General features: G+C 45.1%; 2 protein-coding genes and 1 pseudogene across 5 annotated transcripts in view; 1 reads left to right on the forward strand and 2 right to left on the reverse strand.

Annotated features, from left to right (window-relative positions):
* The first annotated feature begins 1,284 nt into the window (after positions 1–1,284).
* FBXO42 (F-box protein 42) overlaps positions 1,285–25,185 on the forward strand; it is a 95,131-nt gene continuing 71,230 nt past the window's right edge. For 2 of the 4 annotated variants that reach the window (XM_059691113.1, XM_059691115.1), the window contains exon 1: positions 1,287–1,503. The gene's annotated coding sequence lies outside the window, so the exon portion shown is untranslated. Of the gene's footprint in view, positions 1,504–17,975; positions 18,049–25,185 lie in introns of all 4 variants that reach the window. The other 2 variants (XM_059691114.1, XM_059691117.1) reach the window with 2 other exon arrangements.
* Positions 13,089–13,597, reverse strand: LOC132231633 (small ribosomal subunit protein uS15-like; annotated as a pseudogene).
* Positions 16,627–16,750, reverse strand: LOC132231634 (thymosin beta-4-like). Its single transcript, XM_059691118.1, has one exon. It carries the CDS (start codon positions 16,748–16,750, stop codon positions 16,640–16,642), a length of 111 nt encoding a protein of 36 aa, XP_059547101.1. The 3' UTR covers positions 16,627–16,639.

The raw sequence follows: 25,185 nt of genomic DNA on the forward strand, positions 1-25,185 counted from the left end.
AGGGCAGCAATTTTTAAAGTTTCATTTATCACATATCACATGTGATACTATACATATCACATGGTTTGGCACATTGTAGGTGCTCACTAAATATTTGACTGCCTGCCCTCTTAGTTGTTAAATTCCCAGTTCATGCATTCATTCATTAAATATTTAGTGAGTCCCTACTGTGAGCCAGTCTCTATAGTAGGTGATAAAGTAGTGAAGAAAACAGACAAAAAAATGCCTGCTGTCTTTGATCTAGGAGATTCAGGATGAAGTGGTTCTGTATTTGAACCTGATCTAACATGATCCAGGAGTTCCAAGCCTAACTGGGTCAGAATCCCTAGGGAGCTTTGGAAAAAGTGTGAGGCAGGTTCTAAGACGGGCCCTAGAACCACCATTTTTACAAGGAAGCACTTAATAGCGGTCCAGTGTTTGTGACACGGAGCTCTACACTAGGGGTGGTGGGACTGGTCACACAGATCTAGTGATGACTCAAGTCTGCTTGTTAGTGCAATGCTCTCCCAATTTGAGAAGGGACTTGGGTTCTGATCCAGCGGGGTGTCCCAAGAGATATCCCAGGGTGGTGGGCTGGCACCTCAAGGTTCCTTTGGTTTTCGGTGCAAGGGCTTCTGTATCTCTGGCATTTCCTTAGATCACTTGCTGCCCCGATGGATCCATGAAGATTCTCACCTACGCACCAGATTGCTACGGAGGAAGGGGGATTTTGCTGAACCCCGCTGTCTGGCCTGGGATAGCTATAGTGGCAAGTACAGGAGCTTGAGAACCAGATAAACCTGACTTCAAATCCTGTCCTGCCTCGCGTCCCTTAAGGTGTGTGGCCTTGGAAAAAGGAGATATTTCTTTGCGCCTGTTTACTCATCTGAAAAAAATGGAGTTAGTCACATGTCACACAGTGGTGGTTATAGTTAAGGGAGGCTTCGCTTGCACAACCAAGGAACTGAATTTCCCTCCAGTTAACATCCAATGGCACGTCCAACTTCCACACCAGGCCCCCAGGCGTACCATGGGTTAATTTTTGCCAAACATCACGGTCTCAAGCCAGTTGCCCCAGGCATTGAGAAGAAGGGTGGGTGCTGACCTGGGTTGGCTCTAGAGAGAGACCCCAGGAAGAGGGACGCGGAAGCGCGATGTTTCTCCGTTCCTGCTGCGCTCCGCGAGGCTGGTTGCATTCCCGGAGACCCTCAGCCCGGGGCCACGCCTCTTTCCCAAACGGCCCCGCCCCCGGCCGCCGACGTGTGCGCGCGCGCGTGTCCTCCGCGCTGGGCCCCGCGCATGCGCACTCCGCGCTGTCTTCTCCCGGCCAGACCAGCCCCGGCGGCGGCGTTTGAGTGGAGGAAGATGGCGGCTCCGGGCGGCTCGGGGTCCGGCCCGCTGTGAGGAACCCCGAGTGCGGCAAGCACGGCCTGAGGCGGAGCGCTTCTGCTCTGGCCCTGCCCGGGCTTCCTCACCGCTGTCGTCAGCGGAGCTAACCCGAGAGCGTGGCGCGGGCTGGGCCAGGTGAGGTCTCTCCCCTCCCGGGGCCGCGGCAGGGAGCTGGCGCCTCCTGCCCTTTATGCCCCGGGCCCGCAGCGGGCAGTGGGCACCCCGGATCCCGCGCAGGCCCTGCTCCCCGCGCGGTGGTCGGTGCCGGCTGGACGGGAGACCTTGCAGTCGTCATCCTCGGCCGCTCTGGGTTAGGCGAGGAGGAGGAGGAGAGCCGCTTTCCTCCAGCCATGGGGATGGGAGTGAGCCCGGCCCCTCTCCTCCCCGGGGCGGTCCTCCCCCTCCCCGGGGCCACGACTGGGTGCGTGACCCGGGCCGGGATGGCTGTAGGGACGGCAGGTAACCTTTCCCCACCCCCGAACCTTGAACGCCTTGCCCGAGAAGCAGGAGTCCGTGCCCTCGCAAATTGGGGCTGCGGCGAGGGGCCAGCATCGCCCAGGCTGCAGCTGCGAAGGGCAGGTTTTGGAATCGGCCTTAAAAAATAAAACACAAGCACCTACCCCTGAGCTTCCCGAGTGCGTCCCTCCCCACCCCGGCGACGTGGGGACTGGGTCTCGGTGGTTGCGATAGCCATCCACGTTGTGGCCGGGGAAGCCCTCTGCCGGAGTCGGCTGGGCACTGGCAACGGTGGAGGGTGGGGATGGATTTGTAAACGAATGAAAAAAAAAAAAAAAAAAAGGTCTTCACAGTCCCTGCAGAGTAACTTCCGTGCTCATGAAGCCCTCGCTCATTTGAAACCTTTGGATGGTTAAGATTCGGAAGAGCCCGTTGCTTGTTGTCTGTAAAATCTCCCGGACTTTACCAGGAAAAAGGAAAGCTTCGTTTCTTAATTGCCACCCCTTGGGACTTTTCTATGGTAGGATTCTGAGGGCGCGGGATGAAGATTCACACCCATTACCGGTTCTCGCTCGCTGGCAGGGACCTTGTTCTATGCTCGTTCCTTTTGAGAACAACTTTTTGTTGTCCAAGTGCTCGTTTAAAAGGCTGGTGTCGTTTTTCTCAGGAGGGAAGTCGGTTTGACGTCTTGTGGTCTTTTTCTTGAGGGCTGATGGCCTCCGTTGGCATTGTGCTGTGGGGGATGGTGGAGGGCGATGGATGGCTTTGGGTTGGACACTCCAAACACCTTTTGTAACCTCAATGTGTTTTTGCTGTGCTTAAAATGATGACGTCATGTGGACAGGCTACTTTCAGGGAAGTGCCATCATTTGGATTTGAACGTTCAACATTCACTCTGTAGCTTTGACAGTGAATAATGGTGCTCTGTGTCAAGTTCCTAACTTTGACCTATTCATCTGTGTAATCAGATTGGGTATCTTTTCATTTGTATGTAGTTATTTTATACCCTGTGACTGCCTTCGACATGCCTGGTATAAATATATTACTCAATCTACATTGATCCAGGGGTGTTTTGTCTATTTTATAAAGCTTTTAATTGTTAAAATGACAACTGTTAGCTTAATATCAGCGATTTTACCTTTTCTTAAAGCCATCTCCATAGAGATTTATAGATTTTCTTAGTGCCTTTGCTAAGGACATAAACCTGAACCAACAACTTCTCCGTCTTAGAAAATTGGAGAGTCACTCTCTATTTCAATTTACTAATAATAAAGAGTCATGAAATTAATGCAGTAAAACACCTTGGTGGTTTGACATTATGCTTCTTGGCATAATGTGTTGCGTTGTTGTGCTAAATCATCATTAGGTATTGATGCAACTTCATGACAATCATGACATCATTCACTCTCCAGCATTTTGCCTTTTGTAATTCCTTCCCTTCTCAAAAAGAACAGGGTCAGGAAAAATAGCTTAGGATGCTTCTTAATGTCTGGTTTCTAGAAGACCCGTCCTTAAACACTATTTTATGTATTTAAAACCCTTCTGTAAAATTTGAAGCTGTGTGATTCCTACCTGTGGTGAAGAGCCAGCACAGAACATGCTAGCAAATCCTCTGGGTCTTACAAGAATGTTGGAAGTCCCAAGGAGATGGCATCACAATGATGAATAAGTACGTGATTATCTTTGTGGTCTCAGGGTTGTGTAGGTCAGTGAATTAACAACTCTTTATAGAAACAAAAGCCATTTGGTTAAATAATGCCCTTCCCACTTCACAAGATTGTTTTGTGGCTCAAAAAAGGTAATGTTTGTAAAACTGCTTTGTAAAATAAAAGGCAAATGTAAGATTGATTATTCAGTAATCAGTTTTATGAAAACACCTATCTAGGGCCCTCAATGTGCTGGGCATTTAGGAAAGTTGGTACTAATGATTCTAAGACCATACAGCTTTTGGTCTTAGGTTGCCCACAGTCTAGTTGTTGAGCCAGACAAGGACACCAGTAAGTTACTGTATATCTTCTATATCTATCTATATAAAAGCATAATATGCAGATTAACCAGACAGTGGAATGACCAGTCAGCTATGATATGCACTGACCACTAGGGGCAGGCGCTCAATGCAGGAGCTGCCCCAGCCCACAAGCCCCAATTGCCCAATGGGGAACCGGGAACCAGGTTCCCGGGTGGCACTGGGGTCCGATTGCCCTGCAGTCGCCCCACACACAGAGGGCAAGTGGTGGCAGCGGGGGGCAGGGAGATCAGCCCTGATCGCAGACCAGGCCTAGGTACCTTACCTGTGCACGAATTTCATGCGCTGGGCCTCTAATTCTAGTATAAGTGCCCTGAATCGAACCCACCAAGTATTCTCAGTCCCTTTCCTATTATTCTGCAGAAAAATCTGCCTTTTGTAAGTGATTTGCTTTTTATAAAAAACTTTTCAAAAATTATATCATGAGTTCTTTTCTCCTTTTATTCATTCACTGTCATGACACTTCCCACACAGTATGCTCCAGTTATGGTTTCTGCATTCTCAAAAATCCAAAAGTCTTGGGAGAACCTTCCTGAGAGTGAGTCATACACTCAGGCAACTAACACAAACATTGCAGCTGCAATTAAAATATCTCAGATTATTGAATGGTGTTAACTTAGAGTGATGATGCTTTTGTTTTTGTTTTATAAACTGGCACAAGAAACACTGTATGATTTTAATTTGATCACGTTTAATGTTTAGTTGTCACTCAGAATGTTGACTGTAAGTGGTTATTAGTACTGTCTCCTCCTTCCCATAATAAGTAAAATAAGTAAAAGTTGGGTGAAACTGACCACTTAAGCCAGAGCTATATTAAACTATAGAATCTGTGTGAATTGAAGCTTAATATCTTTGATAATGAACTTCTGTATCCCATTACCAGTTTCTCATCTTAGTGCTGTAGTAGTTTTATAACTAATTTTCATGTTGTTGCCTACATTGCAAAAATTTTGAGTTTTTAGGTTGAATAGAATCTTTAAGTGATCAGTATTAGTTGAACATGTATGATCTGTGTCTTAACTGAAAGTGAATGCTTAATGGTTGTGTTTGACAGAAAAGTGGAGGGGATGTGTTTGTTCATTTTCTGTGATGTGATAGGTTGTTAACATGTTGAAGGACATGAGCTACATACAAGTAACTTAAAAATTGCCCATTATGCCTTAGCTGGTTTGGTTCAGTGGATAGAGCATCAACCTGTGGACTGAAGAGTCCTAGGTTCGATTTTGGTAAAGGGCACGTACCTCGGTTACAGGCTCCTCCCTGGCTCGGACCCTGGACAGGGTGCATGCAGGAGGCAACCGATCAATGTGTTTCTCTCACATTAATGTTTCTCTCTGTCTTCCACTCTCTCTAAAATCAATGGAAAAATATCCTCGGGTGAAGATTAAAAGAAAAAAAAATTACCCAGTATATGCTCATCATACAGCCTTTTTTTTTCTTCTTCATACAGCCTATTTTTATGTTGTTTCTTGTGCTACTATTCTAAACTAGAAGCCCGGTGTATGAAATTCGTGCATGGGGCGGGGGGTGGGGGGCGGGAAAGTCTCTCAGCCCACCTGCATCCTCTCGCAATCTGGGACCCCTCAGGGGATGCCGGACCGAAACCAGCAGTCAGACATCCCTCTTGCAATCCGGGACGCTGCATGTACCAGTGACTATACTTTTCATACAGGTGAAAGGCATCTTGCTGTTGTATGGGCAGCTACATTTTTTTGCCCTGATTATAAAAAGTAGTACATAACATGATCCTTCTGAGGCAGTAGTACCATTTTCCCCATCTTATGGGTGGAAAAACTGAAGCAGAGAAAAGTTAAGTAATTGGCTTTGTCACACAGTTGTAAGTGTCATAATCAGGGCTGACTAAAAAATGTGCAAACCAGAGTCCATGTATGTCATCGCTGTATCATCCTGTTTTTTCAGTGTTAGAGTAGCCTTGCTAGGTTTTAATTTTTAAATCTAAGGGACTGTTCCCAATATATAGGGTAGAGTCCCTAGGCCTGGCCGGTGGTCAGGGCCATCTGCAGGGTGACCGGCAGGTGGAGCTATTGCCGCCCCCCCCCCCCCCCCCCCCCCGCCACCGCCCACTGGCACCCGCCTTGGCCGGCCACGCCCCCCAATCACCGTCTTGGTCACCTCCTTCTTGGCGGGGTGAGGGTAGGGGCAGATGCTTAACACAGGAGCTGCCCTACATCAGGGCAGCTCCTGCATTGAGCGTCTGCCCCCTGGTGGTCAGTGCACGTCATAGCGACCTGTTGTTCTGCTGTTTAATTGATTTGCATATTAGGGTTTTATTATCTTCTTTTTTTTTTTTTTTCTGTTTTGTTTGTTCATTTATTTTGTTTTGTAGATTCCACATATTAGTGAAATCATATGGTATTATCTGTCTCTGTCTAACTTATTTCACTTAGCATAATACCTTCTAGGTCCATCCATGTTGTTACAAATGGTAAGTTTTCTTTATTATCTTCTTAATATAAGAAAGAAACATGTGAATTAACCATCCCTCCACTATGCTCACCAGCCAATCAGGAGTGTGTATGCAAATTAACCCAACAAAATGGCGGGTTAATTTGCATACACAGGCGCCAGGTGGAGAGCAGAGTGGGAGAGCCGGTGGCTTGAGGGGACGGGGCTCCCTTGGTCGCTCCCCCCCAAGCCGCCGGGCGGAGAGCAGAGCAGGAGAGCCAGCGGAGAGTGGAGCGGCTTGGAGAACTTGGGTCCCCAAGCCGCCAGACGGAGAGCAGAGAGGGAGAGCTGGCAGCTTGGAGGACTTGGCAGAGTGGGAGGCCATGGGACAGAGAGCAGGGAGGGAAAACCAAGAGCGTTGGGAGCACCAGGAATTGGAGCATCACCCCATATACCAAAAGGTTGCAGGTTCAATCCCCAGTTAGGGAGCATAGGAGAGGCATCCAGTCGATGTTTCTCTCTCACATCTATGTTTGTTTCTCTCTCCCTTCCACTCTCTCTAAAATCAATAAAAATGTATCCTTAGGGTAAGGACACACACAAAAAAATGTGCTTTCCAACATATGCATGGGAATAGTAGTTCTGATGGCAGCCCCAGGACTGGAAGCGGAAGCTCAGAGCGCGGGGAGCACCAGGAATGCTGGGAATCATAGTTCTGGTGGCAGATGGATCTCCTAGACCAGTGATGGCGAACCTTTTGAGCTCGGTGTGTCAGCATTTTGAAAAACGCTAACTTAACTCTGGTGCCGTGTCACATATAGAAATTTTTTGATATTTGCAACCATAGTAAAACAAAGACTTACATTTTTGATATTTATTTTATATATTTAAATGCCATTTAACAAAGAAAAATCAACCAAAAAATATGAGTTCGCGTGTCACCTCTGACATGCATGTCATAGATTCGCCATCACTGCACTAGAGCAAAGTGAGCCTGAAGCAAATTACTGTTGCGGTGGGGGATGGACGGAAAGCAAAGGTGAGAGACATAAGTAAAATCAGAGTGTCTAGGAAAAATTAAAGGGAAGATATCCTAAAACTTACAGGAAATCTCCACCAATGAAGCAAAGAAAAAAAAATGCCTCTATTATTCTGTGAGCAACAAACCAAACTGAGTTGGTGTCTCAGACAATTTGCTCATATGATTGCAAAGACAGAAACTCTCGAATTGGAGAGGGCTCCCCTGAGGGCTCCCAGATTGGAGAGGGTGCAGGTCAGGCTGAGATGCCCCCACACCCCCAGTACACGAATGTCATGCACTGGGCCTCAAGTATACTAGAAGCCCGATGCACAAAGATTCATGTAAGAATAGGCCTTCCTTCCCCTGGCTGCCGGCACCACCTTCGCTCCGGCCTAGAGCCGCCTTCCGCCTTTGCGCGCTGTCCAGAGGCCCGGCGCATCCAGGACGGGGCGGAACGCTTGCCATGGCGACGACGCAAGCGTCCCAGCCCAGCCGCCGCCATCTTTGTCATGACAATTTGCATATTCCCTTTTATTGGCTGTGGGCGTTTACATCTTTGTCATGCAGTGATGGTCAATTTGCATATTCCATCTTTATTAGATAGGATGTCTTGTAAAATTCTGTTTAGTTTTGCCTTTTCTTCCTCATGCATCTGTTGGAAAGCACATTTGCTTTTTTTTTTTTTTTTTTGTCCTTACCTAAGGATACATTTTTATTGATTTTAGAGAGAGTGGGAGGGAGAGAGAAACAAACATAGATGTGAGAGAGAAACATCGATTGGATGCCTCTCCTATGCTCCCTAACTGGGGATTGAACCTGCAACCTTTTGGTATATGGGGTGATGCTTCAACCAACTGAGTCACCCAGCCAGGGAGCACATTTGCTTTTGATCCTGATTTTTCTGTATTAAATTTCTACTTTTTATTTTTTTATTGATTGATTTTAGAGAGACAGACAGACATACATTTGTTGTTCCACTTATTTATGAATTCATTGATTCTTTTTTAAAAATATATTTTATTGATTTTTTTACAGAGAGGAAGGGAGAGGGATAGAGAGTTAGAAACATCGATGAGAGAAAAACACCGATCAGCTGCCTCCTGCACACTCCCTACTGGGTATGTGCCCACAACCAAGGTACATGCCCTTGACCGGAATCGAACTTGGGACCCTTCAGTCCTCAGACCGACACTCTATCCACTGAGCCAAACCAGTTAGGGCCATTGGTTGATTCTTGTATGTATCCTGACCATGGATCGAGCCTGCAAACTTAGTGTATTGGGATGATGCTCTAACCAACTGAGCTACCTAGCAAGGGCTAAATTTCTACTTTTTAATTTGTAAAGTTTCTTCCAAGTTTTTATTTAATTTTTTCCAGTGTTGCTGTCTGTGTTTTGCTTCAAAGATGGAAGTATCTTGTGGTGCTTTGATGCTTATTTATATATATAAAACTGATAAATGTGCAGATAGCCTATCTAATAAAGAGGGAATATGCTAATTGACTCTCACACTGTCGCAAATATGGTGGTGCCCACAGCCAATAAGGAGGGAATATGCTAATTGAAGGCCTCCACCTTCAAAGATGGCAGTGCCCACAGCCACAAGATGGCCAGCAGGGGAGGACAGTTGTGGGCGATCAGGCTAGCAGGGGAGGGCAGTTAGGGGCGACCAGGCCAGCAGGGTAGGGTAGTTAGAGGTGACCAGGCCGGCAGGGGAGGGCAGTTGGCGGGGGGGACCAGGCCGGCAGGGGAGGTCAGTTAGGCGTGACCAGGCCGGCAGGGGAGGGTAGTTAACACATTGTATGCGGGAAACGTATTTATACGTTTTACATTGACTGGTAGTAGAGCGTGGGACATGTATTTTATAGACGCGGGATATGTTTTTTATAGACTAGCGGTAGAATGCGGGTAACGTATAAATACGTAAACTAAAGTTATTGTAATTTTACTGAACGTTGTCATTTGCGCAAAAAATTAGCAAAAATGGCCCGCACCACCTGTTAGCACGCGATAAAAACTACCCGCAAACAATGTGTTAAGGGTGACTGGGCATGCAGAGGAGGGCAGTTGGGGGTGGGACCAGGTCGGTGGGGGAGGGACCAGGTTGGCAGGAGAGGGCAGTTTGGGGCGACTGGGCCAGCAGGGGAGGGTAGTTAGGAACAACCGGGCTGGCAGGGGAGGGCAATTGGGGATGACTGGGATGGCAGGGGAGGGCAGTTGGGGGCGATTGATCTGGCAGGGGAGTGGTTAGGCGTCGATCAGGCTGGCAGGCAGAAGTGGTTAGGGGCAATCAGGCAGGCAGGCAGGCAGGCAGGCGAGCGATTGGGAGCCAGCAGTCCCGGATTGTGAGAGGGATGTCCGACTGCAACAGCCGGTTTAGGGGATTGGGTCTAAACCGGCAGTCGGACATCCCCTGAGGGGTCCTAGATTGGAGAGGGTGCAGGCTGGGCTGAGGGACACCGCCCCCCCTGCATGAATTTCATGCACCAGGCCTCTAGTTATTATATAAAGCAATAATTACTTGAGAAAAATTTTATTACTCTGGACAGTAACTTAGCTTAGACAGTAACGTATTTTCTCTTATCTTTTGGTAATATATAGGTTTGAGGTAGTTCATTTAATTTCTATAAACGCAAACAAGTTTTAGTTTTTATTTCAGCTACTTTAAGGAACTCACTAGTATGGCATACTTCTCCAAATTTTTGTTTCCTTTATTATTTTCACTTTAAATGTTTAATTTGTGTTGTGATTTAGAGAATAAGAAATCTTTTTCAGAATGAATCTTTTATTGTATTGTTTGGAGAAAGATTGATGTTAGTTATGAATTCATAAATATACTTTTACTAAAGGTTGCCTTTCCTATCTGCTGGCTTTTCAGATGAAAGTCAAAGGAAAGTGGAATTTATTCTTGTATTTCGGTATTTCTTCTTAAAGCTTTTTTTTTTAAAACTAGTTAGCCTTGCTGTTTCTTGCCCAAAAGCAACAGTGTCTTGGCTTGTCTTGGGATCAAGCAGTATTGTGTTTGCAAGACTGCTTTCTTAGCTTTCGCTCTGCGATATTTAGTAACATCTTTCCAAATAGATTATTTGGTCTAGTGAAGATCAAACAAGCTGCTCTCTTCCTTACTAGTGAATCTGAAGTTTTACGTTCCTGTGGGTCCTTCAGATTATGTTTGTCTATCTTCCTCACCTCTCCTCTTTGTCTCAGTAAACACAGTTCTCTCTTCCAAAAGCATGCTTAATAAATCATAATGACGGATGGGTTAGAATTTCACATTTTATTTAACTTAAAAGTAACGTAATGGTAATGAAATCTTGAAGACATTTTACTAGGTGAAATAAGCCAGACACAAAAGAACAAATATTGTATGATTACACATACATGAGGTACCTAGAGTAGTCCAATTCATGGAGACAGGAAGTAGAATGGTAGTTGCCAGGGGAGAGGAGGGAACAGGGAGTTAGTGTTTAATGGGTATGAAGTTTCAGCTTAGAATGATGCCAAAGTTCTGAAGATGGTTGGTAGTGATGGTTGCACAACAATTTTACTGCACTTCATGCCACTGAACTGCATACCTAAAAACAATTAAAATGGCAAATTTTATGTTATGTGTATATTAGCACTATATATATATATATATATATATATATATATATATATATATATATATTGATTTCAGAGAAGGAGAGAGGTATAGAAACATCAGTGATGACAGAGGATTATTGATTGACTGCCTCCTGCATGCTCCACACTGGGGATTTAGCCCTCAACCCAGGCATATGCCCTGGCCAGGAATCGAACCGTGACCTTCTGGTTCATAGGTCAACACTCAACCACTGAGCCACTCCAGCCGGGCACTTAACTTCTATTTATATCAATTACTATGGTAAGATTGGTTTTGTTATATGTTGTTTTGCTAAAGTTGCAGAACTTATTAATGATATTAAGTGAGGACTTGCTGTACTTTAGATTCTTATGGGTTGATGTTCCTCATGAGTTTTCTAAAGCATTACATGATCCCAAGTGTCTGTTTAATTTTTCTTGCCTTTTTGTTTCATTGGTCCATTTATTCAAACATTTATTGAATTCCTTTATATGCGAGGCATGGTTCAAGGTATTAGAGATACAGTGGGCAAAAATAGGCAAGGTTTCTAATTTCTATCTTAGTTTGAGATGGAGAAAGCAGTTAATGAATGAACAAAATTTCATATAATAATGACTACAAATAAAATAAAACAAGGTGTGATAATGACATGGGGCAGAAAGGGAAGACTACATTAATCACAGTTTAACAATGAGGATACATTCTGAGAAATGTGTCAGTAGGTGATTTTGTTGTTGTGCAAACATCATAGAGTGTGCTTACACAAATTTAGATGGTATAGCCTTCCACACACAGAGGCTGTCTGGTATACTATCATCATATATGCATTCCATCCTTAACAGAAACATCATTATGCAGCACATGACTGTAATTGAGATTGGTGTAGAGAAGGCCTTAGTGAGAAGGTAATATTCATGCTGAAAGATACAAGGTAGGATATTTAATGCTAAGTTTTGTGGACAGAAGGAATAGCAAGTGCAAAGGACTGGGTAGTAGGAACCAGGATCCAGTGGGGATTTCCAAATTGCATTCTGCTGTTATTTGTTTTTATTTATTTATTTTTAAAATAGATTTTTATTTTATTTTTAATATATTTTTATTGACTTCAGAGAGGAAGGGAGAGGGAGAGAGAGATAGAAACATCAATGATGAGAGAGAATCATTGATCAGCCGCCTCTTGCACACTTCCCACTGGGGATTGAGCCTGCAACCCGCGCATGTGCCCTTAATCAGAATTGAACCCAGGATCCTTCAGTCCACAGGCGATGCTTTATCCATTGAGCCAAACCGGCTAGGGCAATGACATTGACTTTTTGAAGAGACCAGTCTGGTTCTCTGGTAGACTTTTTTGACATTCATGATTTGTCTCAATGTTTTCCTGTGTTATTTAACTCTATCCCTTATCCCCTTTTAAGACAAGACTAAAGGCTTAATTATATTCATATTATCAATCTTTTGTGTCACTGTTCATGTCAGATTTTTCCACTATAATTTGATGAGTTGGTTAACGTGAAAGTGCTAGATCTTTGCATTGTAAAGGTTTCCCTTTACACTTAGTTACAGCCATTAGTCTTTTACACTTAAAGCCATTAGTCTTTTTGACACTGACCTAAGTCTCTTCTTTAAGCTGGTGTGTCCTTTTGACATGCCCCCATTGGTCTTTGGGTTGTTTTCTGTCACAACAAGATATCTCAGATTCACCTAGTACTCTCCCCATCCTTGACCTGAAATCAGTCATTTTCTTAGGAAGACCAAGTTGTTTTTTACAGGGAATTCCATTAGAAACCAAGCTCATTGCTGCTAGATCTTTATTATTTCTAGATCCTTTCAGTGGGCAGAGCTAGAAAAGATGTTTTTTAGAAATCAGAACTTCATATTGATATTTCCAATTTAAAATGTTTATTGATTTTTAGAGAGGGAGAAGGCAGAAATATCGATTAGAGTAAAACATCTACCAGCTGCCTCCTTTATGCCCCCTACTGGGGATCAAGCCTGCAATCCGGACATGTGCCCTGACCGGGATGCAAAACAGTGACCTTTTGGTTCATGGGTTGACGCTCAAACACTGAGCCACACTGACCAGGCTTGATATTTCCAGTTTACTTTGAACATATTGCAGGGCTTTTTTTTTCTTTAGATTTATATTTGTCTCTCTCTTTCCTTAAACTGAAAATCTCCTTCTCTCTCTCTCTCTCTTTTATTTTTTTAGTTAAACAATGCTTTTATTGCTTGAGTACATAGATATTTTATGCAACCAGCGCAGAAGCTGTGGATGACTCGTATTTCCGATTGGGAAGGAGGACTCGTTTGGTCTTACAGTGTTAAGCCAACCTGTGAATACGACTCTCGATCAGAATCAGACGGAATTTAGCATCCTTATCCTTTCTGTTCCTCTCAAGATGCTTTCGAACTTAATTAAATGGTTGAGATTCTCAGGAAGATCAGGAGCAGGTCCTTTAGACTTAAGAATTCTCAGGATCTTACTGCCTGTCACAAAAAGTACTTGTACAACGCCATGCGAGTCTCGCAGGATCACACCGATTTGTGAGGGAGTCAGGCCCTTCTTGGCCAGTTTGTAGATCTGCTTCTTCAAGTTGTCAGACGTCAATTTCAGCCAGGTGGGGACGCTGGGGTGGTAGTGCAGAGCCGATTGGGACAGGCCCTTCCCGGGAGTGTGCATGTGACCCATGATGGTGACGGACTGGCAATGGAAAAGAGATAAACTGAAAATCTTGATTTTGAGTTCTGTTCACATTTATTTGCATTATCCTACAGAATACATAAGTGCTGTCTTGTGTGTGTGTGTGTGTGTGTGTGTGTGTGTGTGTGTGTGTTAATCCTCACCTGAGGATATTTTTCCACTGATTAATTTTATAGAGATTGGAAGGGAGAGGGAGAGACAGAGAGAAACATTGCTGTGAGAGAGACACATCGATTGGTTGCCTCCTGCACGAACCCCAACCAGGTTCGGGGAATCTGCAACCAAGGTTCATGCCTTTGACTGGAATCGAACCTGGACCCTTCAGTCCACAGGCTGATGCTCTATCCACTTAGCCAAACCAACTAGGGCAGTGTTGTTGTTTTTATTGATTTGAGGGAGAGAGCGACAGAGAAAAATGTTGATTTGTTGTTCCACTTACTTATGCAATCGTTGTTTCTTGTATGTGCTCTAACCAGGGATTGAACCCACAACCTTGACATATTGGGACAATGTTCCAACCAACTGAGCTACCTGCCTAAGGCCTTTGCGGGATATTTTTGTGTGTCAGTGTGGAAGCTTGCTCCATATGCAAACAGCAATTTGAAATCCCAATTGTGGAATTGCAGAGTACTTTGAATTCTACTTCCTGAAACACCATTTTCATCATGCTTCTCATTTCTCACATTCCTAGAGACTTCAAAAATATTGATGGGGCAAGAGACTGGAGTCAGGAAGTTAGATTTTAGGTAGGTCTTTTGCTACAATACTTCAAATGTGGATAACAATGACAAGCATCATAGCAGGGGAATCACAGTAAAGGGAATGACATTTTGAAGAATGAGCTAATGGGGGAAGGTGATAGTCTGTATGCAAGATACCATGTAATGGAGCATGTTACAGTTATTTTGCTGATGATTTTAAATTCATTTCAATGACTGATTTATGCTATCTCTTTTTTAAAAATGGAGTCATAGAATTGGGTTCATATTCTGGTTCCTCTTCTTTTTACAAAGCTATGTAATCATAGGCAAATTAATTTATCTGAGCCCCATTATTCTCATCTGTAAAATATAATTCATAATATGTCCCTGATAGAGTTGAGGTAGGATTAAATGAATTAACGCACCCGGCACATACCCTCAATACCTATTGATTCCCTTTCCTTTTATCCAGTGTAAACACCAACTGCATTTTAATGATTACTTAAGAACTTGGTACTCAAGAGTCCACGAACTGGCATCACCAAGTTTAGAATGCAGAAAGGTCCTACTACAGGCTTAATGAATCTGAAGGTGTAGTTTAATGAGATTCACGTTAAAATTTGAGAAGCATTGGAACCTTGAGATTTCCTCCTTTTTCATCTGCATTCCTAATGATTTCGCTGTTCTTTTTACCTTTAACTGGTAGGTTTTGCTGTGCACTGTTAAGCTGACACTATTTTAGATGAAATATGTGAGCTCCTGTTCAGAATAATATCTGCAGCAGTATTTACATATTATTATTAAATAGTATTAAAAGTTAGGTTTATCTCGTTTTTTTTTATTGTGAAAGATTGATGAGAGCATAAAATATATGCATTTTAAAGAATAATTATAAGCCAACACTTGTGTAACTACCATCTGAGTCAAGAAAGAAAATATTGCTGGTGCTCCAGAAGTACTTTCAATGTACCCCTCTTTGATTACAACCATTTATTTCTCTTAGAAGTAACCGCTGTTCTGTCTTTTGTGATAATATCCTTGCTTTTCTTGATAGTTTTATCATATATATCCTATCTAATAGAGGGAATATGCTAATTGACCCTCGCACTGTCGCAAAGAGGGTGGCGCCTATGCCCAATAAGGAGGGAATATGCTAATTGAGTGTCCTGCCCTCAAAGATGGCAGCACCCACAGCCAATAAGGAGGGAATATGCTAATTGACTGCCGTGCCCTCAAATATGGTGGCACCCATAGCCACAAGATGGTGGCACCCAGTTCTCTCAGCCCTGCTGGGGCGGCAGGTGTGTGGCAAGGCCGGGCCTGCCCCTAGGCAGGCCTGGCCGCTCGATGTGCCTGCCTCCGGAGACCCCTAGTCCTCTCAGCCCTCCAGCTGCCCAGGGTCAGCCCAAGGCACAGGCAAGCCTCGGATGGTGGCTGCCCAGCTGCCCAGGGCTGCCCGAGGCTCAGGTAACAAGGGCTGGCCGAGGCTTGCGCTGCTGCCAGTGGCAGCAGCAGAGGTGTGATGGGGCGTCGCCTTCTCCTGATCGCCGGGTCACCTCCCGCCCCTGAGGGCTCCCAGACTGTGAGAGGGGGCAGGCCGGGCTGAGGGACACCCCCTCCAGTGCATGAATTTTCATGCACCGGGCCTCTACTCTCTATATATGTGTCTATCTATCCACACACTAGAGGCCCGATGCACAAAATTCGTGCAAGATTAGGCCTTACCCCAGCTGCTGGCACTGGCTTCCCTCTGGCACCTGGGACCCAGGCTTCCCTCCGGCATATTAAAATGTGCATTCCAATAATTAAAATCAATTTAACAACAGTCTAATTAAACTACGTTTTTCAGCCTGTAGGACACCTTCTACCAGCTTGTTTTTTGTTTTTGTTTTTTTTAAAATATGTTTTTATTGATTTTTAGAGAGAGAGGAAGGGAGAGGGAGAAACATCAATGGGCTGCCTTCCTCAGGCACCTGACCAGGTATCCAGCCTGCAACCTGGTCATGTGCCTTTACTGGGAATTGAACTGGTGACCTTTTGGTGCTCAGGACAATGCTCAACCAACTGAGCCACACCAGCCAGGGCTGGACCAGCTTGGTTTTTACTCTAGATTTAATTGTCCTTCCACCCAGCTTCTTCCTTCACCAACATGCAAGTTCTTTTCCTTCCCTGTCAGCCAGACAGGCAGATGGGATAGGTAGGTGCTGCTTTGTTATCAGTAGTTCTCTGTAACCTGATCTAACCTCCTTGCATCTTACAAGATTAAACAGCTAGTAAAAGTAAATAAGGCAGTGCTTGTGGAATGTACAGTGCTTATTGGCGGTGTGTGCCTCATTACATTCGCCTGCTTGTTTCTCCTATGCAATCGTTTCTTTTGAAGGCAGTGGATTTTTATCTTGTTTTTCTGTCTTCTTCAATTTCAACTTATCGAATTTCTCAATCTCAGCCATATCGTGTTTTTCAGCCATGGTTGCCTAAGGAGATGTAGCAAGGAAAGAGAAAGCAAAAATGGAATTTGAGGGACCACCTTCACATTTAGTGTATGAAATGATAAAGAAACCTCAAATTAGGTTCTGTTTTACTAAGTCAGTTTTGTGAATGTATTTTTTGTTAACATACATAATTTTTTTTCACTAACGACTTCCCTTATTTTTAAAGTCTAAAGTTAATGCAGCTATCTTTAAGCTGAAAGTGTGAAGTTTTGAAGTGTATATTTAATGAAAGTGTATTCGTTTGTACTGCAACTAATTTTTGGATAACTACTTCTGCTAAACCAGGAGAGGGGACTCAGGAATGTAAAAAACTACTAATGTCAATTCTGATTGGAAAACTTTTAAAAATTTAGTTCAGAAAAGAAATAGGATAAATAGAAAAGATTTGGTGATTCTGTCTTTGCATATAATTGACTATATTTTGATTATTATAAATTTGATATCTGTACACCAGAATTTCAGGTTTGATCTGTGACTGTACAAATAAGTGGAACAGCAAATGGATGTTTCTCTCTCGCAAATCAATGCATAAATAAGTGGAACAACAAATAGATGTGTCTCTCTCAAATCAGTAAATAAGAATTTTAAAAAAATCCTACTTTATACCCCATTTTTACCATCCCTCTTCTAGTTTTGTCTTTTGTCTTTAACCATCTGAACTCTGATTTTATTTTTAATTTTAATTTTTCATATGAAGGTTCTGTGTGTTTTTTCATCAGAATATGAGTTAACATTTAGGTTTTGTTGGCTCTAAAATGAATTCATAAAGCTGTGTTTGCTTATTCATTCAGCAGCCTTTTGCTGAGGGCTTATATGGATGCAGGAAATAGAATTATTTTCTGTTGTGCCCTGAAGGGAGAGGAGGAGACATAGACAGCTTCAGTACAGTAGTCCTTCCTTATCCGTGGATTTGCTTTCCTGCAGTTAATCAGAGTTCAAAAATATTAAATGGAAAATTGCAGAAATAAATAATTCATCAGTTTGAAATTGTGCATCATTCTGAGTAGAATGATGAAATCTCAAGCCATCCCACTCCATCCTGCCTGGTACGTGAATTATCTCTTTGATCAGCATATCCATGCTATAAATGCTCCATGCCCCTTAGTCACTTAGTAGCCACCTCCATTATCAGATCAGCTGTCGTGTTACTGCAGTGCTTGTGTTCAAGTAACCCTTATTTTACCTAATAATAACCCCAAAGTGCAAGAAGTAATGATGCTGGCAATTCGGATATGACAAAGAGAAGCTGTAAAGTGCATCCTTTAAGTGAAAAGGTGAGTATAGTACAATAAGATATTTTGAGAGATGGACCACACACATAACTTTTATTACAGAATATTGTCATAATCTATTTCATTATTAGTTACTAGAGGCCCAGTGGATGAAATTCACACACTTGGGGGCGGCGGGGGGGGAGGGATCCCTTAGCCTGGATTGCTAGAGGGCACAGACCAGGCCAAGGGCCCCCACTGGTGCACAATCAGGGCCAGAGAGGTACGCGGGAGGTTGGTCAGCTGGGAAGGGACTGCGGGAGGGCTCTAGCTTGTGTCCATCCCATCTCGCTCAATCCTGATCAGCTGGACCCCAGCAGCAAGCTCACCTACTGGTTGGAGCGTCTGCCCCCTGGCGGTCAGTGCATGTCATAGCGACTGGTCGACCAGTTGACTGTCTGCCCCCTGGTGGTCAGTGCACATCATAGCAAGCGGTTGAGCTGCCTTAGCATATCATTAGCATATTATGCTTCGATTGGTTGAACGGACGACCAGACACTTAGCATATTAGACTTTTATTATATAGGACTAGAGGCCTGTTGCACAAATTCGTGTACAGATGGGGTCCCTCGGAGTGGCCTGCGGGGATCAGCCCCAGCTTGCGCCCCCAGCCTTGCACCCCCAGCCTTGCAGCCCCGCAGCCCCACCTGGCACCCTGCTGTGGTCTGGTGCTGCCCCCTCACCTGCTCCACCATCCTGCCTGTGAGGCGATTGATTGGGGTTGGGCCCCCGCCCAGCTCCCTCCACGCCTGAGAGTCAGGCAATGGCCCCACCCCCTGCTGCCACCGCTGATCGCCTTCTGCTGGGCAATCGGCAGGGCAATCGGGCATGCTCGCACCCATCTTGGCCTGGTGCCACCTGCTCACCTGCTCCACCATCCCGCTGCAGTCCAGCTCTCGTTGGGGCCCATCAGGGCCGGCAGCGCCTCTACTGCCACCCACTGGTAGTCAGCGCACATCATAGCGAGCAGTTGAACTACCAGTTGAACGACTGCCTGAGGGGACAGTTTGGCTTTTATTATATTAGGCTTTTATTATATTAACTAGGGGCCCGGTGCACGAAATTCGTGCACTGGGTGTGTGTGTGTGTGTGTGTGTGTGTGTGTGTGTGTGTGTGTGTGAGGGGAGTGTCCCTCAGCCCAGCCTGCCCCCTCTCACATACTGGGAGCCCTCAGGCGTTGACCCCCATCACCCTCCGATCGCCTGATCGGCCCCTTGCCCAGGCCTGACGCCTCCGCCAGAGGTGTCAGGCTTGGACAGGGGACCCCCATCTCCCCCTGATCACTGGCTCTGGCCCCCGCCCAGGCCTGAGGCCTCTGGCCCAGGAATCATGCCTGGGCAGGGGACCCCCATCTCCCTCTGATCGTTGGCTCCACCCCCCGCCCAAGCCTGACGCCTCTGACCCAGGCTTCAGGCCTAGGCAAGGGGACCATCATATCCCCCCAATCCCTGGCTCCGCCCCCCAGCCCCCCGCCCAGGCCTGATGCCTCGGCCAGAGGAGTTGACCCTCATCACCCTCTGATCACCAATCACCAGATCGGCCCCTTGACCAGGCCTGAGGCCTCTGGCAGAGGTGTCAGGCCTGGGCAGGGGACCCCCAGCTCCCCGCGGTTGCAGGCTCCACCCCTGCCCAGGCCTAATGCCTCTGGCCTAGGCATCCGGCTCGGGCAGCGTGGACCCGCAGCTGCAGCGGCCCCGCGATCGTGGGTTTCGCTTTAGGCCCAGGCAAGGGACCCCTAGCTCCCGGGACTGCCAGCTTCGACCATGCCCAGCTCCCATCGCTGGCTCCACCCCTACTTCCTGCTATCACTGGCCAGGGCAGCAAAGGCGCCTGATTCTCCGATCATGGCTGGGGGGCAGGGCCAAGGCGGCCCCAGGGCTGCCTTGGCCCTGCCCCCCAGCTCTTAGCTCCCCCCTGGGTTTCCGATCACTGTCAGTGGCAGGGGGCTTCTTCCTGCTTTCCCTTTCGCCTCCCTGCATTGTGCCTACATATGCAAATTAGCCGCCATCTTGTTGGCAGTTAACTGCCAATCTTAGTTGGCAGTTAATTTGCATATAGCCCTGATTAGCCAATGAAAAGGGTAGCTCGTACGCCAATTACCATTTTTCTCTTTTATTAGATAGGACTAGAGGCCCGGTGCACAAAAATTTGTGCACTCGGGGGGAAAGCGGGGTCCCTCAGCCTGTCCTGTGCCCTCTCGCAGTCTGGGACCCCTCGGGAGATAACGCCCTGCTGGCTTAGGCCTGCTCCCGGGTGGCAGAGGGCAGGCCCAATCCCTAGGTGCAGCCCCTGGTCGGGCTCAGAGCAGGGCCGATGGGGGATTGGGGCGCTGCCCCCTGTCATTCACAGAGCAGGGCGGATTGGGAGGTTGCAATGCCACCCTCAGTCACGCTCAGGGTAGGGCCGAATGGGGGGTTGGGGCACCGCCCCCTGTCACACTCAAGGCAGGGTCGATGGGGAAGTTATGGCTCTACCCTGTCACACACAGAGCAGGGCCCGTTGGGGGAGGGGGGTGGTTGGGGCGCCGCACCCTGTCACACACAGAGCCGCAGGACGATCAGGGGGTTGGGGAGCTCCCCCGTATCAGGCACAGAGCAGGGCTGATCAGGAGGTTGGGGCGCCTTCCCCTGTCACGAACAGAGCAGGGCGGATAGGGAGGTTGTGGCTCCACCCCCTGTCACACACAGAGCTGCAGGGCGATCAGGGGGTTTGGGCGCTGCCCCCTGTCACGCTGATCTCAGTGCCGGGAGGCCTCTCGGCTCTGCTGATCCCATGCTGGGAGGCCTCACGGCTCCGCTGATCCTGGTGCTGGGAGGCATATTACCCTTTTACTATATAGGATAGAGGCCTGGTGCATGGGTGGGGCTGGCTGGTTTGCCCTGAAGGGTGTCCTGGACCAGGGTGGGGATCCCCACTGGGGTGCCTGACCAGCCTGGGTGAGGGGATGATGGCTGTTTGCAGCTGGTCACACACCCTTCAGGGTGGGGGTCCCCACTGGGGTGCCTGGCTAGCCTGGGTGAGGGGCTGAGGGCTGTTTTCAGGCTGGCGGGTGACGGAAGCTCCCAACTGCTCCTTTTTTTCTTTGTTTTTTTTTTTTTTTATTATTATTCTGGGCCAGCTTTGGCTCTGAGGCTCTAGCTCTGAGGCTTCTGCTGCTGAAAGCAGGTATCTGGTTTGTTTTGGTTCTATAATCGAAACAATGTATAACTCCAGCTCTGAGATCCCGGCTCACTGAAAGCAGGTTTCTGGGGTTTTGTTTAGCTTCTATATTTGTTAAAATGTTTCTTAAACTGCAGGCTCAGAGGCCGGCAAGGCAGGCAGGGAACGTTGGAGTCCTCCGTCACTGAAGCAAGCAAGCCTCATGTTCAGTTTAAGCTGCCTGGCTGCCGGCCGCCATCTTGGCTGGCAGTTAATTTGCATATCTCGCTGATTAGCCAATGGGAAGGGTAGCGGTCGTACGCTAATTACCATGTTTCTCTTTTATTAGATAGGATGATTGTTGTTAATTTCTTATTGTGCCTAACTTATAAATTAAAGTTTATCATAGGCATGTACACATAGGAAAAAACATAGTATATATTGTGTTTGACACTACCTGAAGTTTCAGGTATCCACTGGGGTCTTGGAATATATCCCCAGCAAATAAGGGGGGACTAGTGTATAGTAATTGCTAGTATGCAGGCAGATACTTAGTATTGTGGGAGCATAGAGGAAGAGATAGTTGTGCTCTGAATATTTCTGCTGCCGGATGCAGTCAGTTTTGAGTTAATACACTGTTACAGTGTAATTATTTGCCCCTTTTGCATTTTTCTTATTTTCTTCTAAAAAAAATTATTGATTTCAGAGAGGAAGGGAGAGGGAGAGAGAGACAGAAGTATCAATGATGAGAGAGAATATCAGTGGATAGAGCATCAGCCTGCGGACTGAAGGGTCCCAAGTTCAGTTCTGGTCAAGGGGGCATGCTCTGGTTGTAGGCTCAGTCCCTAGTGGGGGGCATGCAGGAGGCAGCTGATCAGTAATTCTCTCATCATTGATATTTCTCTCTCTCCCCCTTTCCCTTCCTCTCTGAAATCAATAAAAATATACTTTAAAAAATTATTAGAATCAGAATTATTCTATACTTTGTATATTAAAATCTAAATATGCAAGCTTCCATAAAATGTAAATTTGGATATTACAGTTACATTACACTTTTTCTACCAAATGAAACATTTTCCTGAACCTAAAATGTGTGGTTCTCCATATAGAATTTGCAGAACCTAGAATATCTCCATTGATGATCGAAAGTAGTACATTTTCCTTGACCATTTATGCTTAGCAATTCTTTGGCTGCTACATTTTCCTTGACCATTTGTGCTTAGTAATTCTTTGGCTGCTATGTTTTCCTTGACCATTTGTGCTTAGTTATTCTTTGGCTGCTACACATGAATATAGAGAATGGCTCTGAGAATTGGTCCATTTCTGCTACTACTCTGTAATAGTCATAAAGTGGTTTCATTTAATATCAGCCATTGTAAACAATGATAAAGTATACTGCTGCATAGTTTATGGAAATTATTTTTTTATTTCATTAAGGGAAAATTTAATTGTATAACACCGTGGTCGGCAAACTGCGGCTCGCGAGCCACGTGCAGCTCGTTGGCCCCTTGAGTGTGGCTCTTCCTAAGCCTTAGGAGTACCCTAATTAAGTTAATAACAATGTACCTACCTATGTAGTTTAAGTTTAAAAAATTTGGCTCTCAAAAGAAATTTCAATCGTTGTACTGTTGGTATTTGGCTTTGTTGACTAATGAGTTTGCTGACCATTGGTATAACATATTGATGAATTTAATCATTGAAAAAACCTGTTGCAGCCCTAGCTAGTTTGGCTCAGTAGAGAGAGCGTCAGCCTGTGGACTGAAGGATCCCGGGTTCGATTCCAGTCAAGGGCACGTATCTCAGTTGCAGGCTCGATCCCCAGCCCTGGTCAGGGTGCATGTGGGCAGCAAGCAATCGATGTGTCTCTCTCACATTGATGTTTCTCTCTGTCTCTCCCTCTCCTTTCCATTCTCTAAAAATCAATGGAAAAATTGATTTTTAGATCCTTGGGTGAGGATTAAGAACAACAAAAAACCCTCACTACAGCTGATATCTGTTATTAAATTTGGAATGCTTTATAGAAATAGCTCTCTGAATTTGCTTGTCAAAATAGCTCACAGTTTTCTGATAGCAACAATAGTTATGCCAAATTATTCTATTTCTAGATTTTTTTTGTCAAAACATTGACTGTCGTGATCTAAGGAGTCTCAGATTATGAGCTTCTGTTAATGTAGATAAAATATTAAGTAGTATGTGCGTGTGATAAATCACTCATGGAGTAAAAAATAGTTTTTACCTTTTGTCCTAAAGGTAATTCTGTAAGTGGCAAGGAATATCGGTACAAGGGACAGTTATTTTAAAATCTTTTATCCGTTTACCTTCTCCCACTTCATCTCTGAATCCTACTATTCTTCAGAGCTCAAATGCTTGCCTCTGTTTAACTTCCTTCTCACCCTAGTTGGAAGCCATCGCTTTCTTTCCTGGACTATTAAAGCTTCTCATTTGGTATCACACATCTGTCTTTGGCTCTAACTGGGCTACTCTCTTTGAGAGGAAATAGTGGCTTATCTTCTTTTTGTAATTCCCGTGGGAATCTAAGCACAGTATTTTCACATATTGCAGATATTCCTTTTATGTTTGTTGAATGCCTGCAGTAAGGTAGAAATTTATATTTTACCATTTCCCACTTTTTAAAAAATATATTTTATTGATTTTTTACAGAGAGGAAGGGAGAGGGATAGAGAGTTCGAAACATTGATGAGAGAGAAACATCAATCAGCTGTCTGCTGCACACCCCCTACTGGGGATGTGCCTGCAACCAAGGTACATGCCCTTGACCAGAATCGAACCTGGAACCTTTCAGTCTGCAGGCCGATGCTCTATCCACTGGGCCAAACAGGCTACGGCATCATTTCCCACTTTTTTTTAAAAAATATATTTTATTGATTTTTTACAGAGAGGAAGGGAGAGAGAGAGAGAGTTAGAAACATCGATGAGAGAGAAACATCGATCAGCTGCCTCCTGCACATCCCCCACTGGGGATATGCCCGCAACCCAGGCACATGCCCTTGACCGGAATCGAACCCGGGACCCTTCAGTCCGCAGGCCGACGCTCTATCCACTGAGCCAAACCAGTTTCGGCCATTTCCCACTTTTTAATAACTTTTTCATTTGACTTAGTACAATGATGGTAATAATAGTATATTAATACGAAGGTTTATTATCATCTTAGAGTGAATCATATTGTGGTCTTTAAATCCTCACTCGACAGTTATTTATATTTTCAAGAGTAACATTTAATACTTTTAAACTCAGGTCAGTGCTGCTGAGGTGAGTAATTTCATGAGCTTTTAATGGTATCTGTGCAAGGTTGCTGCTTTGCCCTGAAACTGCAGAAGTCCTCATGCTGAGGGATGACTGGGTGCTTCCCATTCAGTCCAGCCATGCATTCCTTAGTTGGGTCTGAGTGCTCTGTTTTACTGTCAGTAAGTTCCCTTAATTGCATTTTTTAACTTTTTGAGATTGTAAGTTTGATTGCATTTTAAATCTTCAGCTTCCCTTTAGGTCAGTAAAGTGTATTCTGATTTTCAGAAAGATGTGTTTACTCCAAGAGGATCGTCAAATGTCCAGTTGTACAGAAATCACAGCACGATTAATCAAATATTATACTAGGACTAGCAATTACTTTTTAAAAAAATATATTTTATTGATTTTTTACAGAGAGGAAGGGAGAGGGATAGAGAGTTAGAAACATCGATGAGAGAGAAACATTGATCAGCTGCCTCCTGCACATTCCCTACTGGGGATGTGCCTGCAGCCAAGGTACATGCCCTTGACTGGAATCGAACCTGGGACCCTTGAGTCCGCAGGCCGACGCTCTCTCTATTGAGCCAAACTGGTTGGGGCTAGCAATTACTTTTAAGTGAAAAACAAAGTACTCTCATTCCCATCTTGAATTTCTTTGAATCTATTTTAACTCTTTACAACGTACTTCTTCTGAGTTCAGAGTAGTTTGTTGATATCTGCTATTCTTATAAAATCTTTATGAAGTAGGTAGGGAAC

Source organism: Myotis daubentonii, chromosome 3 (genome assembly GCF_963259705.1).
Source record: "Myotis daubentonii chromosome 3, mMyoDau2.1, whole genome shotgun sequence".
Classification (NCBI taxonomy): domain Eukaryota; kingdom Metazoa; phylum Chordata; class Mammalia; order Chiroptera; family Vespertilionidae; genus Myotis; species Myotis daubentonii.